The sequence below is a fragment of the Macaca mulatta genome, chromosome 3 (assembly GCF_049350105.2).
Source record: "Macaca mulatta isolate MMU2019108-1 chromosome 3, T2T-MMU8v2.0, whole genome shotgun sequence".
Taxonomy (NCBI): Eukaryota; Metazoa; Chordata; class Mammalia; order Primates; family Cercopithecidae; genus Macaca; species Macaca mulatta.
Window position 1 is genome coordinate 111966734 of NC_133408.1, and position 20971 is coordinate 111987704.

The window sequence follows — 20971 nt, forward strand, 5'->3', positions numbered from 1 at the left end:
ATATGTTGTTTTATGTAGTATATAAAAATAGAAGGTATAAACTGGGACTCTTGTGGTCAAATTAACACTCTATGCATATCTGGTTATATTTTGTTCACTAATTTTACAAATCACTACAGTTGGAATTTTGTAACCTTCAGTGTAATAAAACAGCTTTGGCAAGGGGTGCTTGATGCCATATTCATATTTGTTGCCTTCCTGCAATCCTTACATGGATATGCTTTCTAAAATAAGTCTTGGCTGGGCATGGTGGATCCATTCTGTGCGACAGAGCAAGACTCTGTCTCAAAAAAAAAAAAAAAAAAAAAAAAAAAAAATTAGTCTACTAAATGTCTCAAACCTCCATAACGTTGCATGGCACCTTTTGATTTAAACATAATCCCCCTTGTTCAATTTTATTATACTGTTGGAGATCAAGCCATTTCCTCTGATAGGCCTTCCTGATGCCCTCACATAGAATTAAGTATTTTATCCACTGAGAATGGATAAAATATCTACCTCTAGACATTCTTCTAGTGCTGCATCTATCAGGTTCTGTTACAAACTGCTTGTTAGATGCCAGCCTCCCCTTCTAGACCTGAGTTCCTTGAGGGCATAATACATGTGTCATTTACCTTTATATATCTGGTACTTAAAATAGAACTTGGAGACAGGATAGGTACCCTGAGTATTGTTCAGCTGAATTGGATTATTACTTGGTTATTTTAATGGCTCTGCTTAAAATGCTAAAAATTGTTTTCTTTATTTTTACTAAATGTATATGTTTACACTTTTTCTCACAATGAAAGACTAAATGTTCCATGTTTATAAACGAAATGTAAATAATTAAAAGATATTTATATTTTAATTATTAAAACAAGAGAACTGTGACCTGCAAATGACCTGATATAAATACAAGATATGAGATTAAGATTAAGATAAATAAGATTAGATATATATTTATCAATAGTTATGATAATCCTCAGCTATACCTTCAGGCATTTTATAAACATGTTTGGAAAGGTAACTTATAAGCACAGGAAACCAAGTATTACATTTATTTTACACCTAGAACTACTGAGGAATCTCAAAACTCATATGATTGCATTATTCCTATTCACTATTTGTTTTGCTTCATATGATGATTGCAGTATTCCTATTCACTGTTTTGCTTTTAGCTAATGGGGATGTTATAGCTCAATCAGTAGCTGATTAAATAGTTTGAGCCCTCTAGGCTCTTCCTTTGTTTGCAATTGATTATGAAATAAAAGCCTTAGTCTTACTTAAAATAGTGTTTTAGCTTAATTTTTTGTTGTTGTTGTTGTTGTTTCTACACCAGTGTACTGACTATGACTTGGAATTTGGAACTGAGTGTTTGCAATTGGCCCTAAAATACTGTCGCACTAAAGCCAAACTTGTAGAAGGATCACCAGACCTCTGGAAGGTAAGAGGGATGATACCTTGCTTGGGTTCTTTTCTGTGCTTTTATGTGTTTGTGTGGGTGTACATTGAAAACCAGTAGTGCATTGAGTGGGAGTTAAGGGAATCTCACGGGTTTACTGAATCATCAGTGTGTAGTATCCCTTCTATTGCTTGGCTTCAAGAAAATTCACTTGGAGATAATTTACTCAGACACATCTCATTTTAACCTGTGATTGGTTTATTCACTTTTTTCTTTTTCTTCCTCTCTGTAGATAGTTTTATTAGTCTGTTCTCACATTGATATAAAGAAATACCTGAGATTGAGTAATTTATAAAGGAAAGAGGTTTAATTGGCTCATGGTTCTGCAAGCAGTACAGGAAGCATAGCAGCTTCTGCTTCTGGGGAGGCCTCAGGAGGCTTCCCATCATGGCAGAAGGCAAAGGAGGAGTAAGACACTTTGAGGCCTCACTCACTTGCAGAACAGCTCCAAGGTGGAAATCTGCCCCCATGATCCAATCACCCCCATCAGGTCTTACCTGCATTGTTAGAGATGAGATTTGGGCAGGGACACAGATGCAAACCATATCAATAGTCTTTTTTTTTTTTTTCTTCACTCAGTTGGATTAAAGCTACACCTTTGCCTGCAGTATCAACATTTCCTTTAAGGCCCTGGGTGGTTGTTCCTACTTAACTGGGTTAAAAGGATATCTGCAACAGTTCCGACCTAGTGGGGGTAGTGGCTGGATCCACTCTCTTTCCCACTGTGAGGAATTAGACTGTTTCCTGTGGCAGGGCCCAGCTCCTTTAATGGCTAAATTACCTTTTTTTTTTTTTTTTTTTTTTTTTTTTTTTAACGGAGTTTCACTCTTCTTGCCCAGACTGGAGGGCAATGGTGCTATCTCACTTCATTGCAACCTCCACCTCCTGATTTCAAGCGATTCTCCTGTCTCAGCCTCCCAAGTAGCTGGGATTATAGGTGCCTACCACCATACCTGGCTAATTTTTGTATTTTTAGTAGAGATGGGGTTTCACCATGTTGGCCAGCCTAGTCTTGAACTCCTGACCTCAGGCTATCTGCCCACTTCGGCCTCCCAAAGTACTGTGATTACAAGTGTGAGCCACCACGCCTGGCCTAACCTCTTTTGGAGGGAATAGAGTACTTATTGCAAACAAGATAATGGCACTATCATACTGCAGCTTCTTATCAAGGCCAGGGATGGTTTAGAGTGTGATTCTTTGTTTCATTAGTTGAATTGAACAGGACATTTGGAAATAAGAGTCTGGAAATAAGAAATAAGTACATTTGGAAATAAGATTATTTCATAATCTTGAAATACATACTGCTGCTTTTGAAATATTGCTTGTAGTCTTTGGAAATCTTTATGAAACATCCATCAAAATCTGATTAGTAAAGATTCATTCTAATTGAGTCTATAAGCATATTTCCTTACTGATTTTTAAATCAGAAAGCCCTATAAGTTGATCAGTTATTTTGCACAACAACGTGATCAGCCTTACTGCATGCTAAGATTGTCTCAGGATAATCTTAAATATTTAAAATGTTGAATTCTAAGACTCCAAAATATTGACATGTTTGAATTATTGCCTGCTAGAGAAATTTTATGCAGTAGAGAAAATTCATGCAGTATTACTCTTCATTTAAGGACAACCTAAAATGCCTGCCTGCTGGGTTGTCATCAACCCAGCAGGCAAATGTTTTATTCATCCTTTTCTATATATGGCTCAGTGATATTAATTATGAGGATTTTTGGCAATTACCAATTAGATGCTTCATTAAAGATCCTGACCCACATTTCTTTGGAACTCCTTTGGCTGTCTGGCAGGCCCAATTTGAAGACGAAGAAAAAATGTGGAAACTCTAAGGCGTTTTATTGCTACTGACATGTCAATAATCCCTCGTCTCACTTTTGACATCTTTGGGGCTATGATTATTTACCTCTGTGCGTGTTCAGAGCCTTCATCACGTTTGTAAAGCACTATTGAGATCTATGGATGAAAAGGAAGCAGCACATTGCTCTCTGAATGTTACATTCCATCTTCAGTGTTTTCTTTTTGGTGAGGTGTTCATATTTCTCTGTTCTCTCCAGCAAGAGTGTTAGTCCTCAGGTATGTCTTGATGCTCTGCTCCCCTTTTATGTGCAACAAATATTAGTGCAGGCTCACCTGATTGGCCTTTCCACACAGTGCTTCTCTTGGTTCCACTGGTGAGTCCCTTTTTAGGGATGTTGTTATGGGTTCAACTGTCCCCTAAAAAGGTATGTTCAAGTCCTAATCTGTGGCACCTGTGAATGTGACCTTATTTTGAAATAGTGTCTTTGCAGATATAATCAAGTTAAGATGAGGTCCTGCTGGAGTAGTGTAGCTCCTAAAGCCAACATGACTAATATCTGTATAAGAATAGAAGAGACACAGATATAGGGAGAAGGCCATGTGATGATGGAGGTGGATATTGGAGTGATGCATCTGCAAGCCAGGGGTTGCCAGCCATCACTGGAAGCTAGGAAGAGGCTGGAAAGGATTCTTCCCAAAAGCCTTCAGGGGTCCTACTTGTATCTTGATTTGAGATGTCTAATCTCCAGACTGTGAGAGAATATAAATATTTCTGTTTTTTGTTTGTTTGTTTGTTTGTTTGTTTTTAGACTGAGTCTTGCTCTGTAACCAGGCTGGAGTGCAGTGGCACAATCTTGGCTCACTGCAACCTCCGACTCTTTGGTTCAAGTGATTCCCTTGCCTCAGCCTCCCAAGTAGCTGGGACTACAGGTGCGCACCACCATGCCTAGCTAATTTTTGTATTTTTAGTAGAGATGGGGTTTCACCATGTTGGCCAGGATGGTCTTGATCTCCTGACCTTGTGATCCACCCATCTCGGCCTCCCGAAGTGCTGGGGTTACAGGCATGAGCCACCGCGCCCAGCCAAATTTCTGTTGTTTGAAGCCTGCCAATTTGTAGTAATTCACTGTAGCAGGCCTGGGAAACACATGCCGAAAGGGCGAGGTCCCCTAGAAATCAGCATCATAGCATCACTTTCGACATGGAACGGAAGTAGAGAACTTTACTCTTATGAATGAGATTGGAATAATGCCGTGCTTCAAAGGGAGCTTGGACCCTAAAAGGCCTGTCATGCTCTGGATTGGGGAAAATGTCTTACAGATAGACGTTATGAGGGTTTTTGGTTTGTTTGTTTTTTAGTATCACATTTTTTTTTCCTGTTAAGTGAGGTGATACTAGAATGCAAATATTGCAGGTTTTTTTCAGAGTCCCTATTTTCTCTTTCTGCCTCTTGTCTCATCTTTGATTTCTCTTTTTGGTATTTTCATAGCTAATTATTTAACCCCTTTTGATAACACTGTAAGATTTGTCATTAAGCTTTTACTTTAATTTTGTAATCTTATTTTGTATGACGAGAGTATTTGTTTTACACAACAGTGGAGTTTATGCTTTGAAATTAGTGTCCTAATTCTACACTATTTCCAAAGATGCTGGACTCAGATGGCATGGCCATGTACTTGAAACATGATTCAAAATCTGACAGTAAAATACACATTTGGACATGGTGGAGGCATTTTATTACCATGGAACAGCGTAAGGCAAAGGAGGATTCTGAAACACAGAGCAATATACCTTCCCTTTCCCCTCAAAAGTCAGGGAGTTCACTTTGCACTGGTTTAGAGAGTGACTTGAAATTTCTGAGGAATGCATGTAGTACTAGAATTTCAGTAGTAGAATTTCAGTTGCCACCAGAAGTCCCAGGAGGATTATTTTGTATTTTATTTTATTTAATTAATTTATGTTTTTGAGATGGAGTCTTGCTCTGTCACCCAGGCTGGAGTGCAGTGGCAAGATCTCGGCTCACTGCAACCTCTGCCTCCTGGGTTCAAGTGATTCTTCTGCCTCAGCCTCCTGAATAGCTAGGACTATAGGTGCATGCCACCATGCATGGCTGATTTTTGTGTTTTTAGTAGAGACGGGGTCTCACTGTGTTGGCCAAGCTGGTCTGTATTTTGTATTTTATAAATATGTTTTGGTAAAAGTAAAAAGTAAACATTCTGGCTTGATGTCACCTTCCTGTGCTAGCTCTTCTGGGGTCTGGAGATAATATCAGTATTCTTTTCTTTCAAATACCATGCAGGGTAGAAATGACCACAGTACCCCACTCCCCCGCAGGGTGACGGGCACTGAGGAGTACAGAACTGGTTCTGGGAGTAGGGATCAGCTGTCATGCTTCCCTGGAGTAATCTTGCTTCGACAGGCCCAAGTAAACACTCTTATTTTGATGAGATTTCATCTAGTCTGCGTAACAACTTGAGTCCCTTTAATTTAGAGTTGTACCATATTTTTGACCCCATATACTTTTAATTAGCTTGGTCTCTTACTACACTGTACAGGCTTAGTTGAACAGAAGTCTTGTTTCTAAATGTCAGAACTGTCTTTAAGCCATACAAGGTTGATAACCAGTTACTGAAGAAATTTAACCACTGTGTTCCATTGTCTGAATGTGTTTTTTTAGGAGTTTCTGAAGTTTTTGTATAATCACAATATTATTGGAATGAATGACTTTTGAGGATTCATTTTGTTGGGGAATACACTTTTTTTTTTTTTTTAGGTCCAAGTATTTCAGCATCTGTTTAAAAACAAAAGAAACAAAATAGTCTCTATTTGGTTTTTGTAACTTCAAAAACACAATATGGTGAAATTGTTTCTCTTCAGATATTTTTATATAGTTTTCTAGCATTTTATATAGGTGTCCAGAAAAGAATATTTTCTACACATATATGATTGGTAAGGAAATAAGTTCTGAAAAATCTATACCTAATAAACATTCTGTTATCTTTGAAATGTAGGTTTTGCCTATTTATTGTGAAGGGAGATATGGGAGAACATTATGTGTCATCTTAAGTTATTGAAGATAGTGGCCAACTGGCTGTGTCTGAAAGATTTTTTTTAAAACTATTTTATGTCTCAACACAGAAAGAACAACATGTAGACGTGATAGGAATGAGAAATTCCCACCATATTATTACCTTACCGTGTCTATGAGATTAGAGTGTTTATCCTCCAGATTAGCTAACTACTAGATTTGTACAGAAACTTTGTTTAGTGAAGTGGGCTACTGCACTTCTATCCAAAATAGATTCCTCTGCTATTCCTTTATCCTAGCAGGTAAATCCTGGACCAAAACTATACCTTACCATCCAGAAATAAAGTAGCAGCCCACTTGGTAACACAGATAAAAAGTTGTTCAAGCAATTCAACCAATCTATTAAAATGTGAAATGCTATATAGTATCTTTTAAACAACACATGCCAACCCAAACCAGTGACTTTTGATGTACTTTTAGCCTTATTTTTTTCTACATAACTAACATACTTCAAAAGCAGTATGACTGGAAAATGTAATTCTCAATTGATGGGTTATTCATTTTTTCCGTCTAACTTTTACAACAATATGGTTTGTCCTTATTTTAATTTAAAAAACCAACAGCCTGATAATGAGTATTGAAGTTCCTTTTATCCTGTTAGCATAATCAGTAGTCTTCCTTTGACCTTGCACAATACTCTATAATGAAAAATTACTTAAAAAAATCAGTCCTTTAGTGATGAGAAACAACTTCAATCCTCTAATTTGCTGGTTTTCAGACTGTGCTCACTAGAGCCTCAGGGGCCACCTGAAGAAGAGGAAAGGTTCTGTACCTTTCACCTGTACAGGTGAAATTCCAACCCAACACCTGGCACTCACCTAGTTCAGCTCAGTTTTTCTCTATTTTGTTTGATTCTGCTTCTGTGTGCTATTTCAGCTGAGTTTAGGCATGGTGAGGTAATAATATGGTGGGAATTTCTCAAAATGGGTTTTTAGAACACTTGCATCATAAATACCTAGGTACTTGAGTGCAGTTTCTAGGACCTTATAAAAGCTTGTTAATACTGTGTCTTTATTTACTGTGTATTTCAGCTCTGTGATATAGAATTCTGCAACACAGTGCACTTACATGTTCTGTACCTGAGCTCACTGGATGGGGGTCTGTGAAGTATCTGCCATAGGACAGACACATACATTACAAGGAACAGATTACAATTAGGAGGAGGCTGCATATTTTTAAGGAAAGATCATCATTGTTCTTGGGCACATAGTGGTACCCTATAGGCTCTTTTTATTTTATTGACATTTAAATAAAAATCTTACTAGGTATATACAGATATATGTAATTCAGAAGAAAGTCTCTCTTAACATAAATTGACCTTTCAGAATTTTTTCAGCTAATAATGCAACTTGGTGACTTTTTTTGTTATATGGAGACTTCTGCCCTACCTTTTTTTTTTTCCTAGTATAAAGCCTAATTTTTATGCAGTCATGTTAACACTGTTGTTTAAATGCTGCCACATTTTCTTTAAGTATAATACTCGAGTTACATTAAGATTTCAGTAACCACTGCCACATGATATCTTAATTTATTCAAAGATTTAAAAACAAATCAGCCATTTGTAGAAATAGAATATATTTTATGTGAATTTGCTGATGCTTTTCTAATCGAGAAAATGTCAGTATTACATGTTTATAGCTTCTGAAAAATCAAGAATTTCCCTGGGGGCATTATTTTATTGCCTGCACATTCCTTCCTGCTCTGTTAAGTCTAATGAAGTTTATCTGTCCTTTAGGTGACCTACAAACGAGATCTGTATGCGGCTGAATCGATTATTAAGGGTATGTTTGGCCTTATGACTGTCAGTTCCTGTGTTTCAAAAATGTAAGCCAGTTCGGAATTTCTCATGACAGTTTAAATCCAGCAATCTTGAAAGCAGAAAAGCCTGTAGGCCACTAAGGTCTCTGATATGTTTTTTGAAAATAATTACATTTTATGTTGTTTCATGCTAGTGAAATAGCAGTTATTATGATACCACATTGATTTTAATTTTTATAAAGGAAATACTTTATTAACTTGAGGGAAGTATGGGACATTGATACTATTGGAAGGAAAATAGCAAAACCTGATTTTAATAATTTTGTAAAGATCTCACTTCATTTTAACTACGAAGAGGGCTGCCCTCTCCCGTTAACAATGTCGTATCAGTACATTAGACAGCATCTTCTATGTGAGAAACATTATTTTTCCTAAATGGAGAAATTAGGCTGGACAGGATGATTTTTAAAGTTTCTTTTGGGTTCTGACAATGACTGCAATTTTGTAATTGTAGATATCTTAGGTGTGGTAACTCTTTTTTAGTTCTTTTTCATCTCTGACTCAAAGATCCCAGCTAAATAGAGGTAGTTGATTTAATAAGCAACAAGTATTTGTTATTTTGCTTAACACTGTGCAAGGAATGTAGTTAAGATGCACTAGGGACAGTCTTTCTGTATTTTTGTAGCCTGTTATTTAAGTCAGCTTTCTCAGTCTTGGCACTATCTTGGCATTTTAGCCTGGAAAATTCTAAGCTGTGTGGACTATTCTGTGCATTACAAGTGGTTTAGCAGCATGCCTGGCCTCTGCTCACAAGCTGCCAGAAGTACCCATCCCTCACTCCCCTTCCCCTGGTTTTGACAGTCAAAGATGTTTCCTGATATTGCCAAATGTTCCCTAGGGGGGGAAAAATTTCCACTTAATAGAGAACCACTGTTTTAAAATACGGACTCCTAGCAAAATCAGAGATGTTCACCCCAATCCTGAAATACATGTGATGCTTTACAGTGTGTTAGTAACTGATTTCTTTGAAAACAGATTATGGCTAGAACTACATGCTCAGATTTTCATTGAGAGGTGAACTTCTAAATTTAAACTTTTTTGAAATTAAAAAATGTACTGAATCTGCATTCTGAGTGCATCAATTTATTAAACAATTTTTGGAAACCCTATTTAACCATCTAAGGACTTCACATTCAGAAAATGAAAATCTTTTCTCTGATCATGACAATGTATTTGTGATTTGCCCTGAAGTTCTTTGTCCTTCAAGGATATTTTGTTTTAAACTATTAATGTACTATAACTTATGAATCTGTTTGTGTGTATGTAAACAGATCATTTATAGCTATAAATCAAAATGTTGACATATATTTACATATCAACCAAGCAGTGCGTAAACATTACTCTGGAAAAGTCAGCTGAACCATGATGTGGTTTTCATGTCCTCAGTACAAGGAAATATAAAACTCAGTTTGGTTTCTTCACAGAGCTTTGCATGTACTACATAGGAAAGATAGAAATGATTTTTTTTTTTTTGTTAACAATTAGTAGTTCAACTGAGAAATATAATTGTAATAATTGGCCTACATATTATCAGAGGCTTCTTAAAATGCAAAAACCTATACTGCAAGTGTTATTGCAGGAGCTATGACTTTGGAAATTGTTTGCAGAAATGGCTTTTATTTATGTAATAGGTTCTGGTCTGCTACTTTCATTTTTAAAGTATTTAAAGTATTTCATTTTTAAAGTATTTAAAGTATTTAAAACATGTTCTACTTTTATTCTTAGGGAAGGTATTTACACAACTCATTTAGGTCAACAAAATTTTAGTTTCTTTATATTTTAGGGTTTGTGTATCTAATAACTTCCCAGGAGATTCTGATGCTTCTGGTACACTTCTAGGATCACTGCTCTGGGGCCTTTCTACTCTGTGAATGCCCTAGACCGTAGCATTGTGATTACCTGAGAACTAGAATCTCAGCCCCCACCTGATTCAATCAGAATCTACATTTTAACAGGAGCTCTGGTTGATTAATTTGTACGTTAAATTCCAGACATCTTCCTCTAGCTTGCTCCTCAGTCTTTTATAGGTTATTTATTTCTAAATAATATCTATATTGCAATAAGAGCTTTAAGTCTTACGATGCTCTCCCAGCTGCAAATGCTTGTTTGCTCACCTGAGGTTACCCCTTCCATTTATGACTTGTACTCAAGACTATCTCTGATAGTAGAAATGCCTCTCTGGGCATAGGAAAGAGAAAACTCCAAAATTCCAAAATATAATATAGCATATAGCATACTATGAGAGCTGTATATTTACCTGTAGGCATTTTCCTAATGTATTAATCAGGGTTATTTAGAGAAGCAGAACCAGTAGGATATAGAGCTATAGATAAGATGTATACGTAGATTTATTATGAGGGATTGGCTCATGTGATGATGGAGGCTAAGTCTCACGATCTGCCAGCTGTAAGCTGGAGGCCCAGGAAAGCCAGTGGTAGAGTTCCAGTACAAACCCAAAGGTGGGATTTTGGATTCCACCACAAGGTGAAACTTAAGATGCATAAATGTTTATGCTCAAAGCAGTAATAAAGGCTATAAAGCTTCTAAGCCAGTTCAAGTTCAGGACTGATTTTGCCACAAATTTATATAAAAACAATTGTTTATTATGGTTTTAAGAAAATTTTAGATTTCAGCATTGCCTGCAACGCTGTATGAACCTGTTTTAGATTGTGATTCAGTGAAGGTGGAAAGAATGTCTAATTTTTATGTTGCATCCCCTAACATTTAGTTGAGTTGAATTGCATAATAGGCTAACAGATGCAGCTGCAGTTTTTCCCTAGAATCTAAGGGAATTTATGGCCCTTCTTTCCTGCCTTACCACTCTGCCTGCTCCTGACACGTGCTTATAGGGAACCAGAATATCTATCACTATATCATTTTTTTCCCTTTTAAACATAGTAAAATGGTATAGTATTTTTTTTTTGATCATTCTTTGTCAAGATTTAAAACCAAGAGTTGGAGGACATTGAACTTATGCTAGGTGACTTATGTTATCTCACTGATTCTTTACAATAATGCTGTAAGATATATACTATTGCTCTCATTTTGCAGGTGGGAAAACTGACCTAGGTTACTTTCCTCTGGGTCACACAGTTAGTAAGAGCAAGATCCATTATTTAAGCTCAGGTCTCCATTGTCCTTAAGTTTGACTCTACTCTAGGACATGTCCATTTTGTACCTCTGATTCACATAGCTACTCCTGCTGCCTGCTAAAGCACATGCTGGATTCAAGAGCTCTCTCTTGGGTGAGTACATCAGTGGCTTATAAAGTTCAGCTTGCCTATCTCTGATTCCTCTGAGTTGAAAACTCTACCTTCAGCTGGTGATTAAGAATGATCCTATAAGTAAGACAGAAAATTTTCTATCCCAGTGTTTTCCTAAGCACATAGTACAGTCTTCTAGAAAGTGTTACTGGCATCAAAGATGTGTGAAAAGCATATAATGTTGTAATGACAGATTTCTAGACATGCTCAGAAAAAATAATAAAATTCCAAATCAAAATAATTGTTTTAAAATGATTTGAGGTACTGTTTAATTGTTTTTTTTTTTTTTTTTTTTTTTTTTTTTTTCTGTTGTTGTTAATTCAGGTAGTTGATGTTCATTATCTAGACAACAGATTTCCTTTCCAGGATGGAACTATTTTTGTTCTGTGATGAGTGCTTCATGTTTTTTTTTTTTTTTTTTTTTTTTTTTTTAGTGTCATTCCTGAGCTGTTTTTTTCTCTCAAATAACAATTATTGCTGGTCAACAAATTGTATTCTATTAAAGTAACTATTTCGTTGTTTACTTAGTTTGTTTTCAGGTGCTAGAAAACATTTCTAGGATAAATATCATGTCTCATGGTTTGCAAGAACATTTTGTACTCCAAAATTTACTTGTCACCAAAGTAGCTTGTGTGTTTTGGTCCATCTTAATTTATGTTCAAGTCAACATCTTTGGTTTAGTATGGGAATTCTGATGTTGGGAGAAAAATGAATCTTCTTTCATTGGTATTTGGTGTAGGTTTGCTAACTTCAAGGCATGTTTTGACTAAAATCTCCAAATTGTAGTAGATAGAAAGTCTCCAAATCTGATTTTATCTTATGTTTTTGGATAATTTTAAAGCTTAATTTATGTTAGCATCAATATGTTTATATTGATTTCCATTTACAGTAAACTGTTTGAAAAAACATGTATAGAAAGTAGTAGTTTCATTTGTCTTTCAGAGTCTATTAAAATATAATTAAAAATTTGTTAAAACTATATAAAACAAAGGATTCATAATCCTTTTCTTAGGTAGAGGGTTGGATTTGGTTGTTCTTTAATGTTTGACTCATTCAGGCTTCTACTGTGAGTGAAATTTAAAACAATTTTCTAGGGAGTAGTATGATTAATTGGTACAACAAGACACTGTACTGACTGAGAAGTTTGTAAATATCCACTTAACAAAGAGGTATTGTAGTTTTGTCGCCCAAGCTGGTTGAGCCCACCCAAGTCTGCTCTGCATGCTCAGATGAACCCAAATGATTAAAGTGGTAACAGATGCCAGTGGTAACATACTTTATATAGATTTACATAAGCCATACAAACAGTTCCAACCCACACTTGATTTAGTATGCTGACCATATCCTGGCATATGAAGGTCAATATTCTAAGAGTTTCTAAGAAAAGCCCCTGTGGAATTTCTAAATAAAACATTGCATTTATTTTCTACCTCCATTCTTCAGCTACTTAATATATTTAATTCTGTGGCTAAAGAGTACTTTTAAAGTTTTATTTTATTCTTTCTTGGTTATGTTTGTACAAACCCAAGTAAGCTTGTGCTACAAAATTGCCTCATGGTGCCTCTTTTCATATATGGTGGTGTGTATTGAAAAAGAGGAAAATTAGGTAAAATTGGAAATCCATTTCATCCCTTTTGGTTTTAACTGGCTTTAGTTAATCTTTTTTCCAGTCATTATGTAATGTTTTCCATTTGTTAGGTATTTTAAGGAAATTGATTTCTCTGAAATATAGCATCTTATTGGTTCAGAAACCTACATCCTATTCAGATAAGTGATACCGGTAGATTTCTTTCAATAAGTACTTAGCAACTGTCAATTTATCCTCATGCCATATTTTGTTTATTTGTTTTTGAAAAACTATACTGATAGAAGAGCAATTAAATTCTTTTATGTTTATACATTGAAAGTAGCTAAATATACTTTGGCATTGACTGCAAGGAATAAAATGACATGAGAATACCTTTGGTTCAGAATTGCTGAGAACTAGGAAGACTCTGTGGGAGTGTGTTTTATGCATATGCAGAAACTAGTCCCTTGATTTCTTAGTGATCCTTTAACTTTTTTACTTAAAATCATGACATTTGAAGTGTAAGATTGTTTGTTTTTGAATCCTTTGGATCAAGCTGGAAAGATGAGGAACTTTAAATCAGGTTTTCCACATCTGTGACCAGACAACATTCCGCATCTGCGATATGTTCTCATCAGGCTTTTTCTTGTTAAATACCCAGGGATAACACCATTTATGTGATTAGTCATGTGTTTTGGACAGTGCAGAGTGACAGCTAAGATTATTTATATAGTAACCCCAATATTTGATGTTTCTGGCTTTGAGTATGACACTTCATTTTCCAAATTTTCACAATACCACCATAACTTCTTTATACATAATATTTTTTTGTTCTTCACTCTCAAAGAATACTGTGACTGTATTTTTTTGTGAATCTGTAAGAACATTTGCATCAAGCTTTAATTAGTAAAAGCAGGAAGACTGCAACAGGATTTAAGAGCAGTTTGTTCCCCTTGAAATCTTACTGTAAAAAAAAAAAAAGTAAATTGGAAAGTTCAACATTTAGGTCAGGATTACGAAAAGTAGAGTTCACTTGTTTTAGTTTTACCATTTCCTTAATTTGTTGTCAGCGAAATAGTAATTTAAGCAAACACAAGTAAATCTGTCACTTTTGAAGGTCACATTGAGGTATTAAGCAACTAGCTAAATAAGACTTGATAACAGACAAAAGCCAGCCACTGACACTTCACTCTGATGTAGGTAGTTAAAAAAAACCCAAAAAAACCCAAATGATGATATTTATGCTCAAAGCAAATAGTACATTTGGTAAATATCCTCATGAGTCACTAACCTTGGAACTTTGCTTTTCCTTCTAACTTTTCTCTCACTTAAGTTAGAGAATATATACTTTGAAAAGAAAAAAAAAATTATGGTATTGATATAGCCCCGATGAGTGGAGAACACCAGGTTTTTCATTTTGAGTTGAATTAGAAAAAACATGGACACACGTGGAGTAGTTTTAAGGAGCAGGGAGTTTAATAGACAAAGAAGGGGGAAGAAAGCTATCATTTAGTTAGAAATCAGTCATATGCTTGACTGTACTGCTTACATTTAAAAACACGTGCAGGAGACAAGATGTCACATGCCTGGTCCTTACTTTTAGTTCTAAGTTAGGAAACTTCATCTTATATTCAGTGACTCACTTAAAAATGTGGTTAAGATCTGATAATATTAAATGTCTTTTAAAAATCTGCCTATGTGCCATTTGTCCTCCAGTTGAAACATGCTCATTTAGCTTCTACACTAGCTTTTCTGAAGATCACTTTGACCTTTCAGTGTGGGCATGTATGGTTTATTTGCAAGTCTTTATTTGTTTTCTTTGTCCATTTGTAATGCAGTAATGCCTTGTTGGCTGTTCTTCCTTTCTTTACTGCCTGCCTTCCTTTTTCCTGTTCTAATATCTTCCTATTGCAAGGTGTTCAGATAAACCTTGAGTATCCTTTACTGATGAAACTTAGAGATATCAGGACTCAATAGTGATGATTCTCTTTAATATCACTTTAAAATTCTTTCATGTGAGGCAGAAAACAGACTCTAAGATTGGCTTTTGATTCAAGGAATGCAATAGGATAATGGAAACCACTGCTCTCACTTTGAATGGATTACAACTTGAAACATCTTTTGGAAATGGCTACTTTTGGATTTGATATATTTGTTTCTTATTTCTTGAGGCACATCTAACTTTGACTCAAGAGGTCAGTACAGTGGACCATGAGGCTCGATGGAAGAATTGCATGGTGTTGAATGTTTCCAAGAAAATTGGAGACAGATTTCTGGATATTTTGCCCACCTGCTTAAGGATCTACCGCAGTGTTTGTTTGCCTTTCCTCCATTGTTACTGAGTTTCCTGTAAAATACAAACAGCATTTTTACTAGAGTGATTAATTGATACAGGCATATGCATATTCCTTGCTTCTTAATGTGTCATGGGTCTGTCATATGGTAAAGCAGAAGCTGTGTGTATAAGAAACTTTACATATTACTGTTTTGTAAAATTAAATGAAAAGACCCCCGATTACATCCATTTTCTGTCTATAGAGGACAATATACTTTCTGTATACCAAGAGAAACGATGTTCAAGGAAAGTAAGAAGAAGTTTTAAAAGATATGTGTGTTACTGATTAGGTTTTGCCCTCTTTTATAAACTTTGAGATTTATACATTATAAATCCTTTTGCTTATGAGAGATTTTAGTTAGAATAATACTGGAATAAATAAATGTTCAATTTATGAAACCACATTATATACAACTACATTTTGTTAAATCATGTACTTGAACGAAAAGTGGCTATATTTTAGATTGCAAATAACATTAAATCAGGGAGTTGACCCCTGAAGAAATTCTGTTGCACTTACAACTAGATTGAAATTTGAGAAAATTTAAAAGGAGTCTGGCAGATGGATGGATATAGTCAAAACTCTGACATTCATAATGTCAAGCTAGGCATTTCTTAACGTACCCTTCAGGGGAGATGGCTTGAATTCTAATTCTTTCTGCCTCTGTGCTACCGTCAATTCCTTGAAAGAAGTAGAGGAAGAGGAACATATTTTGTTTGGAAGAGCCTCCATGTCTTCTCTTACTTCCTCTACTTGGACCTAATAGTACACAGCTATAGCACTGAAGAGTCCTGCACAAAAGGACAATTGACCTCCTGAGAAGTTCTTGATTCATATTGTATGTGCTTCAATAAATACTAATTGTCTTTGGTATTTGAGGATATTGTCTTCTCTAGTACATTGTGGACCAGTGAAGCAGCCAAAACTTTTAAGTTCTATATCCATAACCATCAGATTTGGAGTACTATTGGAGAGTATTGTTAACTCATAATTGATTAATATAACTATGCAAATGAAGGACAGTATGACTTTGATTTTAGTACAAGATGGCTAATGTTCTGTTAGATAAGCAGCTGTCAATGAGAATTATATTGTGTGATTAGGGAGGCATGTAACAAGTACATTTCCACCATGCTTCATCTACCATAAGGTGCATAATTGAATATTTTCTACTTCCAGATGGAAATAAGTAAATGTATGTGTATCTATATTCTCAAATGGAAGTAAGGAGAAAATAATGCATGTGCCTATTGCATTAAAGTTCAGGAAAATCTGATTTTTAAAAATTGGTATGTATTTATACATATTTATGGGTGCATTGATATTTTGATACAATGTATTATGATCAAATCAGGGTATTGAGAATATCTGTCATCTCAAACATTTATTTTTTTATTTTGAGGACATTTTACATCTTCTCTTTTAGCTATTGTAAATTATGCAATATATTGTTAACTACTGATAGTCACCGTATTGTGCTATCGAGCCTTAAAACTTATTTCTTCTATCTGACTGTATGTTCTACCCACCTACCTCCCTTTATTTCTTTCTCCACTACCCTTCCTAGCTTCTGGTAGTCATCATTCTCTTCTTTATCTTTAATAAATCAACTTTCTTTATCTTTCATTATGTGAGTGACAACATGCAATATTTGTCTTTCTGGGCCTGGCCTATATAGCTTAAAATAATGACTTCCAGTTCTATCCATGTTACTGCAAATGACAGAATTTCACTCATTTTGATGACTGAGTAGTATTCCATTGTGTGTAGTATGCCACATTTTCTTTGTTCATCCATTAGTAGATGCTGAGGTTGATTTTGTTTATTGGCTATCATGAAGAGTGCTGCAATAAACATTGGGGTACAGATATCCCTTTGATATACTGAGTAGCATAGTAGTTATATTTTTAGTTTTTTAAGAAATCTCCATACTGTTTTCCCTAGAGGCGTTATACTAATTTAAATTTCCACCAGCGCTATATAGGAGTTCCCTTTCTTCTGCATCCTCTGCAGCATTTGTTATTTTTTGTCTTTTTGATAATAGCCCTGTAACGGGGTTGAGTTGGTAACTCATGTGGTTTTGATTTACATTTTCCTGAGGATTAGTGACGTTGAACAATTTTTTTATGTACCTGTTGGCCATTCGTGTGTCATCTTTTAAGAAATGCCTATTTGTGTCCTTTGCCTACTTATTAATGGGATTACTTATTTTTTTGCTATTGAGTTCCTTGTATATGCTAAATATTAGTCCCTTGTTGGATGAAAGTTTGCAAAGATCTTCTCCCATTGAATAGATTGTCTCCTTACTCTGTTGATTTTCTTTGCTGTGCAGAAACTTTTTCCTTTAGTAAGTACCATTTCTCTATTTTTGTTCTTGTTTGTGCTTTTGGAATCTTAGCCATAAAATCTTTTTTGACACCAATGTCCTGAGCATTTCCTCTTCTTTCTTCCAGTTATTTTTATAGTTTTGCATCTTACATTTATGTCTTTAACCTATTTTGAGTTTATTTTTGTATACGATGAGAGATAGGAGTCTAGTTTCTTTCTTCTGCATGTGGATGTCCAGTTTTCCCAGCACCATTTGTCAAAAGTATGTCCTTTTCCCCATGCATATCCATTAGTAGATGCTTAGGTTGATTTTGTGATTCCTGGCACCTTTGTTGAAAATCAGTTGACTGTAAATACGTGGATTTATTTCTAGGTTCTCTATTTCATTGTATTGTCTTCTGTGTCTGTTTTTAAACTAATGCTGTATTGTTTTGGTGACTATAGCTTTGGTGTATTTTGAAGTCAGGTAGTATGATGCGTCTAACTTTGTTCTTTTTTTTCAGGATTGCTTTGGCTATTTGGTATCTATTGTGGTTCCATACACATTTCAGGATTGGTTTTTTTTCTATTTCTGTGAAGAATATCATTTGTATTTTCATAGGGATTGCGTTGAATCTGTAGATTGCTTTGGATATAGTATGGTCATTTTAGCAATATTATTTTGATTCATGAGCATGGATGTCTTTCCATTTTTTAATGTCCTCTTCAATTTCTTTCATTAGTGTTTTGTAGTTTTTGTTGTAGAGGTCTTTGTCTCCTGGGTATTTTATTTTACTTTTTGTAGCTATTGTAAAAGGGATTGGTTTCCTGATTTCTTTTTCAGCTGGTTATTTGTATATGAAAATATGACTGATTTTTGTATGTTGAATTTTGTTTCCTGCAACCTTACTAAATATCAGTTCTAAGAGTTTTTTGTTAGAGTCATAGGTTTTTCTAAATATAAGATCATGTCATCTATGATAGAACAACAATTTAATTTCTTTGACAATTTGGATGACTTTTATTTCTTTCTCTTGTCTGATTGTTCTGGCTAGGACTTTCAGTACTGTGGTGAATAGGAGTAGAGAAAGTGGGCATCCACTTCTTGTCCTCTGTTTCTTAGAGGAAAGGCTTTCAGCTTTTCTCCATTCAGTATAACGTTAGCTGTGGGTTTATCGCATATAGCTTTTATTGTGTTGAAGTATGTCTCTCTACCTAATTTGTTGAGAGCTTTCGTGAAAAAGGAATGCTGAATTTTATCAAATGCTTTTTCTATGTCTATTAAGAGGATCATATGGTTTTTGGCCTTTATTCTGTTGATAGTGATATATCACATTTATGGATTTGTGTATGTTGAACCATCTTGCATCCCTGGGATAAATCCCATTGACTGTGGTGTATTATGTTTTGATATGCTGCTAGATTTGGTTTGCTAATATTTTCTTCAGCGGTTTTCTGTGACTCAGCGTGGTGGCTCACACCCGTAATAACAGCACTTTGGGTGGCTGAGGCGGGCAGATCATGAGGTCAGGAGATCGAGACCATTCTGGCTAACAAGGTGAAACTCCATCTCTACTAAAATTACAAAAAATAGCCAGGAGTGGTGGTGGGTGCCTGTAGTCCCAGCTACTCAGGAGGCTGAGGCAGGAGAATGGCATGAACCCAGGAGGCGGAGGTTGCAGTGAGCCAAGATTCTGCCATTGTACTCCCGCCTGGGCAACAGAGCGAGACTCTGTCTCAAAACAAACAAACAAACAAAACAAACAAACAAAAAAAACTTATCAGGGATATTGGCCTGTAGTTTTATTTTTATGTTGTATTCTTGTGTGGTTTTGGTATCAGGGTGATGCTTGCCTCCAAGAATGAGGTAGGAAGAATTTCCTCCTCTTCAATTTCTTGGAATAGTTTGAGGAGGATTAGTATCAGTTCTTCTTGATATGTTTGGTAGAGCTCAGCAGTGAATCTATGTGGTCTTGCGTTTTTTGTTCTTGAGAGACTTTTCATTACGGATTCAATCTCATTAATAATTATTGGTCTGTTAAGTTTTCCTATTTCCTCCTCTTTCAATCTTGGTAGGTTGTATGTGTCCTGGAATTTATCAACTTCCTCTAAGTGTTCCAATTTATCAGCGTATTGTTGTTTATAATAATTTCTCATGATCCTCTGTATTTCTGTAGTGTCAGTTATAATGTCTCTTTGTTTATTTTATTTAGTGGTTCTTTTTTTGTGTAGTGGTTTATTGAAGATGATTATTATTTTTGGGTGGTTTACAATCAAACTTCTTTTGTTGATCTTTGTATTTTTTTTTGTTTTTGTTTTTCATTTTGGGGGATTTTTTTTTTTTTTAAGGAAGAGTCTCACTCTGTTGTCCAGACTGGAGTGCAGTGGTGTGATATCAGCACACTGTAACCTCTGCCTCCCAGGTTGAAGCAATTTTCCTGTCTCAGCCTCCTGAGTAGCTGGGATTACAGGCATGTACCACCACACCTGGCTAATTTTTATAATTTTAGCAGTGATGGGGGTCTCACCATGTTGGCCAAGCTGGCCTCAAACTCCTGACTTCAGGTGATCCACCCACCTTGGCCTCCCAAAATGCTGGGATTACAGGCGTGAGCCACTGTGCCCAGCCTATAATGTGTTTTTAGTCTTTATTTTGTTTAGTTCTGATATTTCTTTCCTTCTACAAATTTTGAGTTTTTGTTTTTGTAGTTCCTTGGGGTGCATCATCAGCTTGTTATGTTACATCCTAATAAAGTTGGAATTACACTATGTTAAAGGTATTTTTTAAGGCTTATTTTATTTTATTTTTTTAGAATATATATATTTAAATATTTTAGCTTGACTTATTGATGGTTGTTACTGGCTTGAAAGAAAAATGGTTGTATTTTTTATTTCTCTAAAATAAGAATCCACTGATAATTTCTTGATCTCTACCTCTCTCTTCCTTTTTAAACAGTCTTTAACTTCAATTTTTATTCAAATTGATGTAAGGAAATGTGTATGTTAGTTTATGTGTGCTGCCGTAACAAAGTACCTAGTCTGGGTGGCTTAAACAACCAAAATTTATTTTTTCACAACTTTGTGTGCTAGAAGTCTGAGATCAAGGTTTTGGTAGGTTTCATCTCTTCTAAAGCCTCTCTCCTTGCCTTGCAGGTGGTTTCTTCATCATTTGTCTATACATAGTCTTCTCTCTATAGATGTGTGTGTATGTATTTCTTTTCTTTTCTTCTTTTTTTTTTTTTTTTCCACCCAGGCTGGAGTACAGTGGTACAATCTTGGCTCACTGAAACCTCTGTTTTCCAGGTTCAAGAGATTCTCATGCCTCAGTCTCTCAAGTAG

The 20971-nt window shown here is 35.5% G+C and overlaps 1 protein-coding gene across 3 annotated transcripts in view; it reads left to right on the forward strand.

Moving 5' to 3' along the window:
* Positions 1–20971, forward strand: part of CRPPA (CDP-L-ribitol pyrophosphorylase A) — a 332461-nt gene that overhangs the window by 113772 nt on the left and 197718 nt on the right. For all 3 annotated transcript variants that reach the window (XM_001105001.5, XM_015133927.3, XM_077996995.1), the window contains exons 4-5: positions 1319–1423; positions 8077–8122. In XM_001105001.5, coding sequence (XP_001105001.2) covers positions 1319–1423; positions 8077–8122 — 151 coding nt within the window. The remainder of the gene's footprint in view (positions 1–1318; positions 1424–8076; positions 8123–20971) is intronic.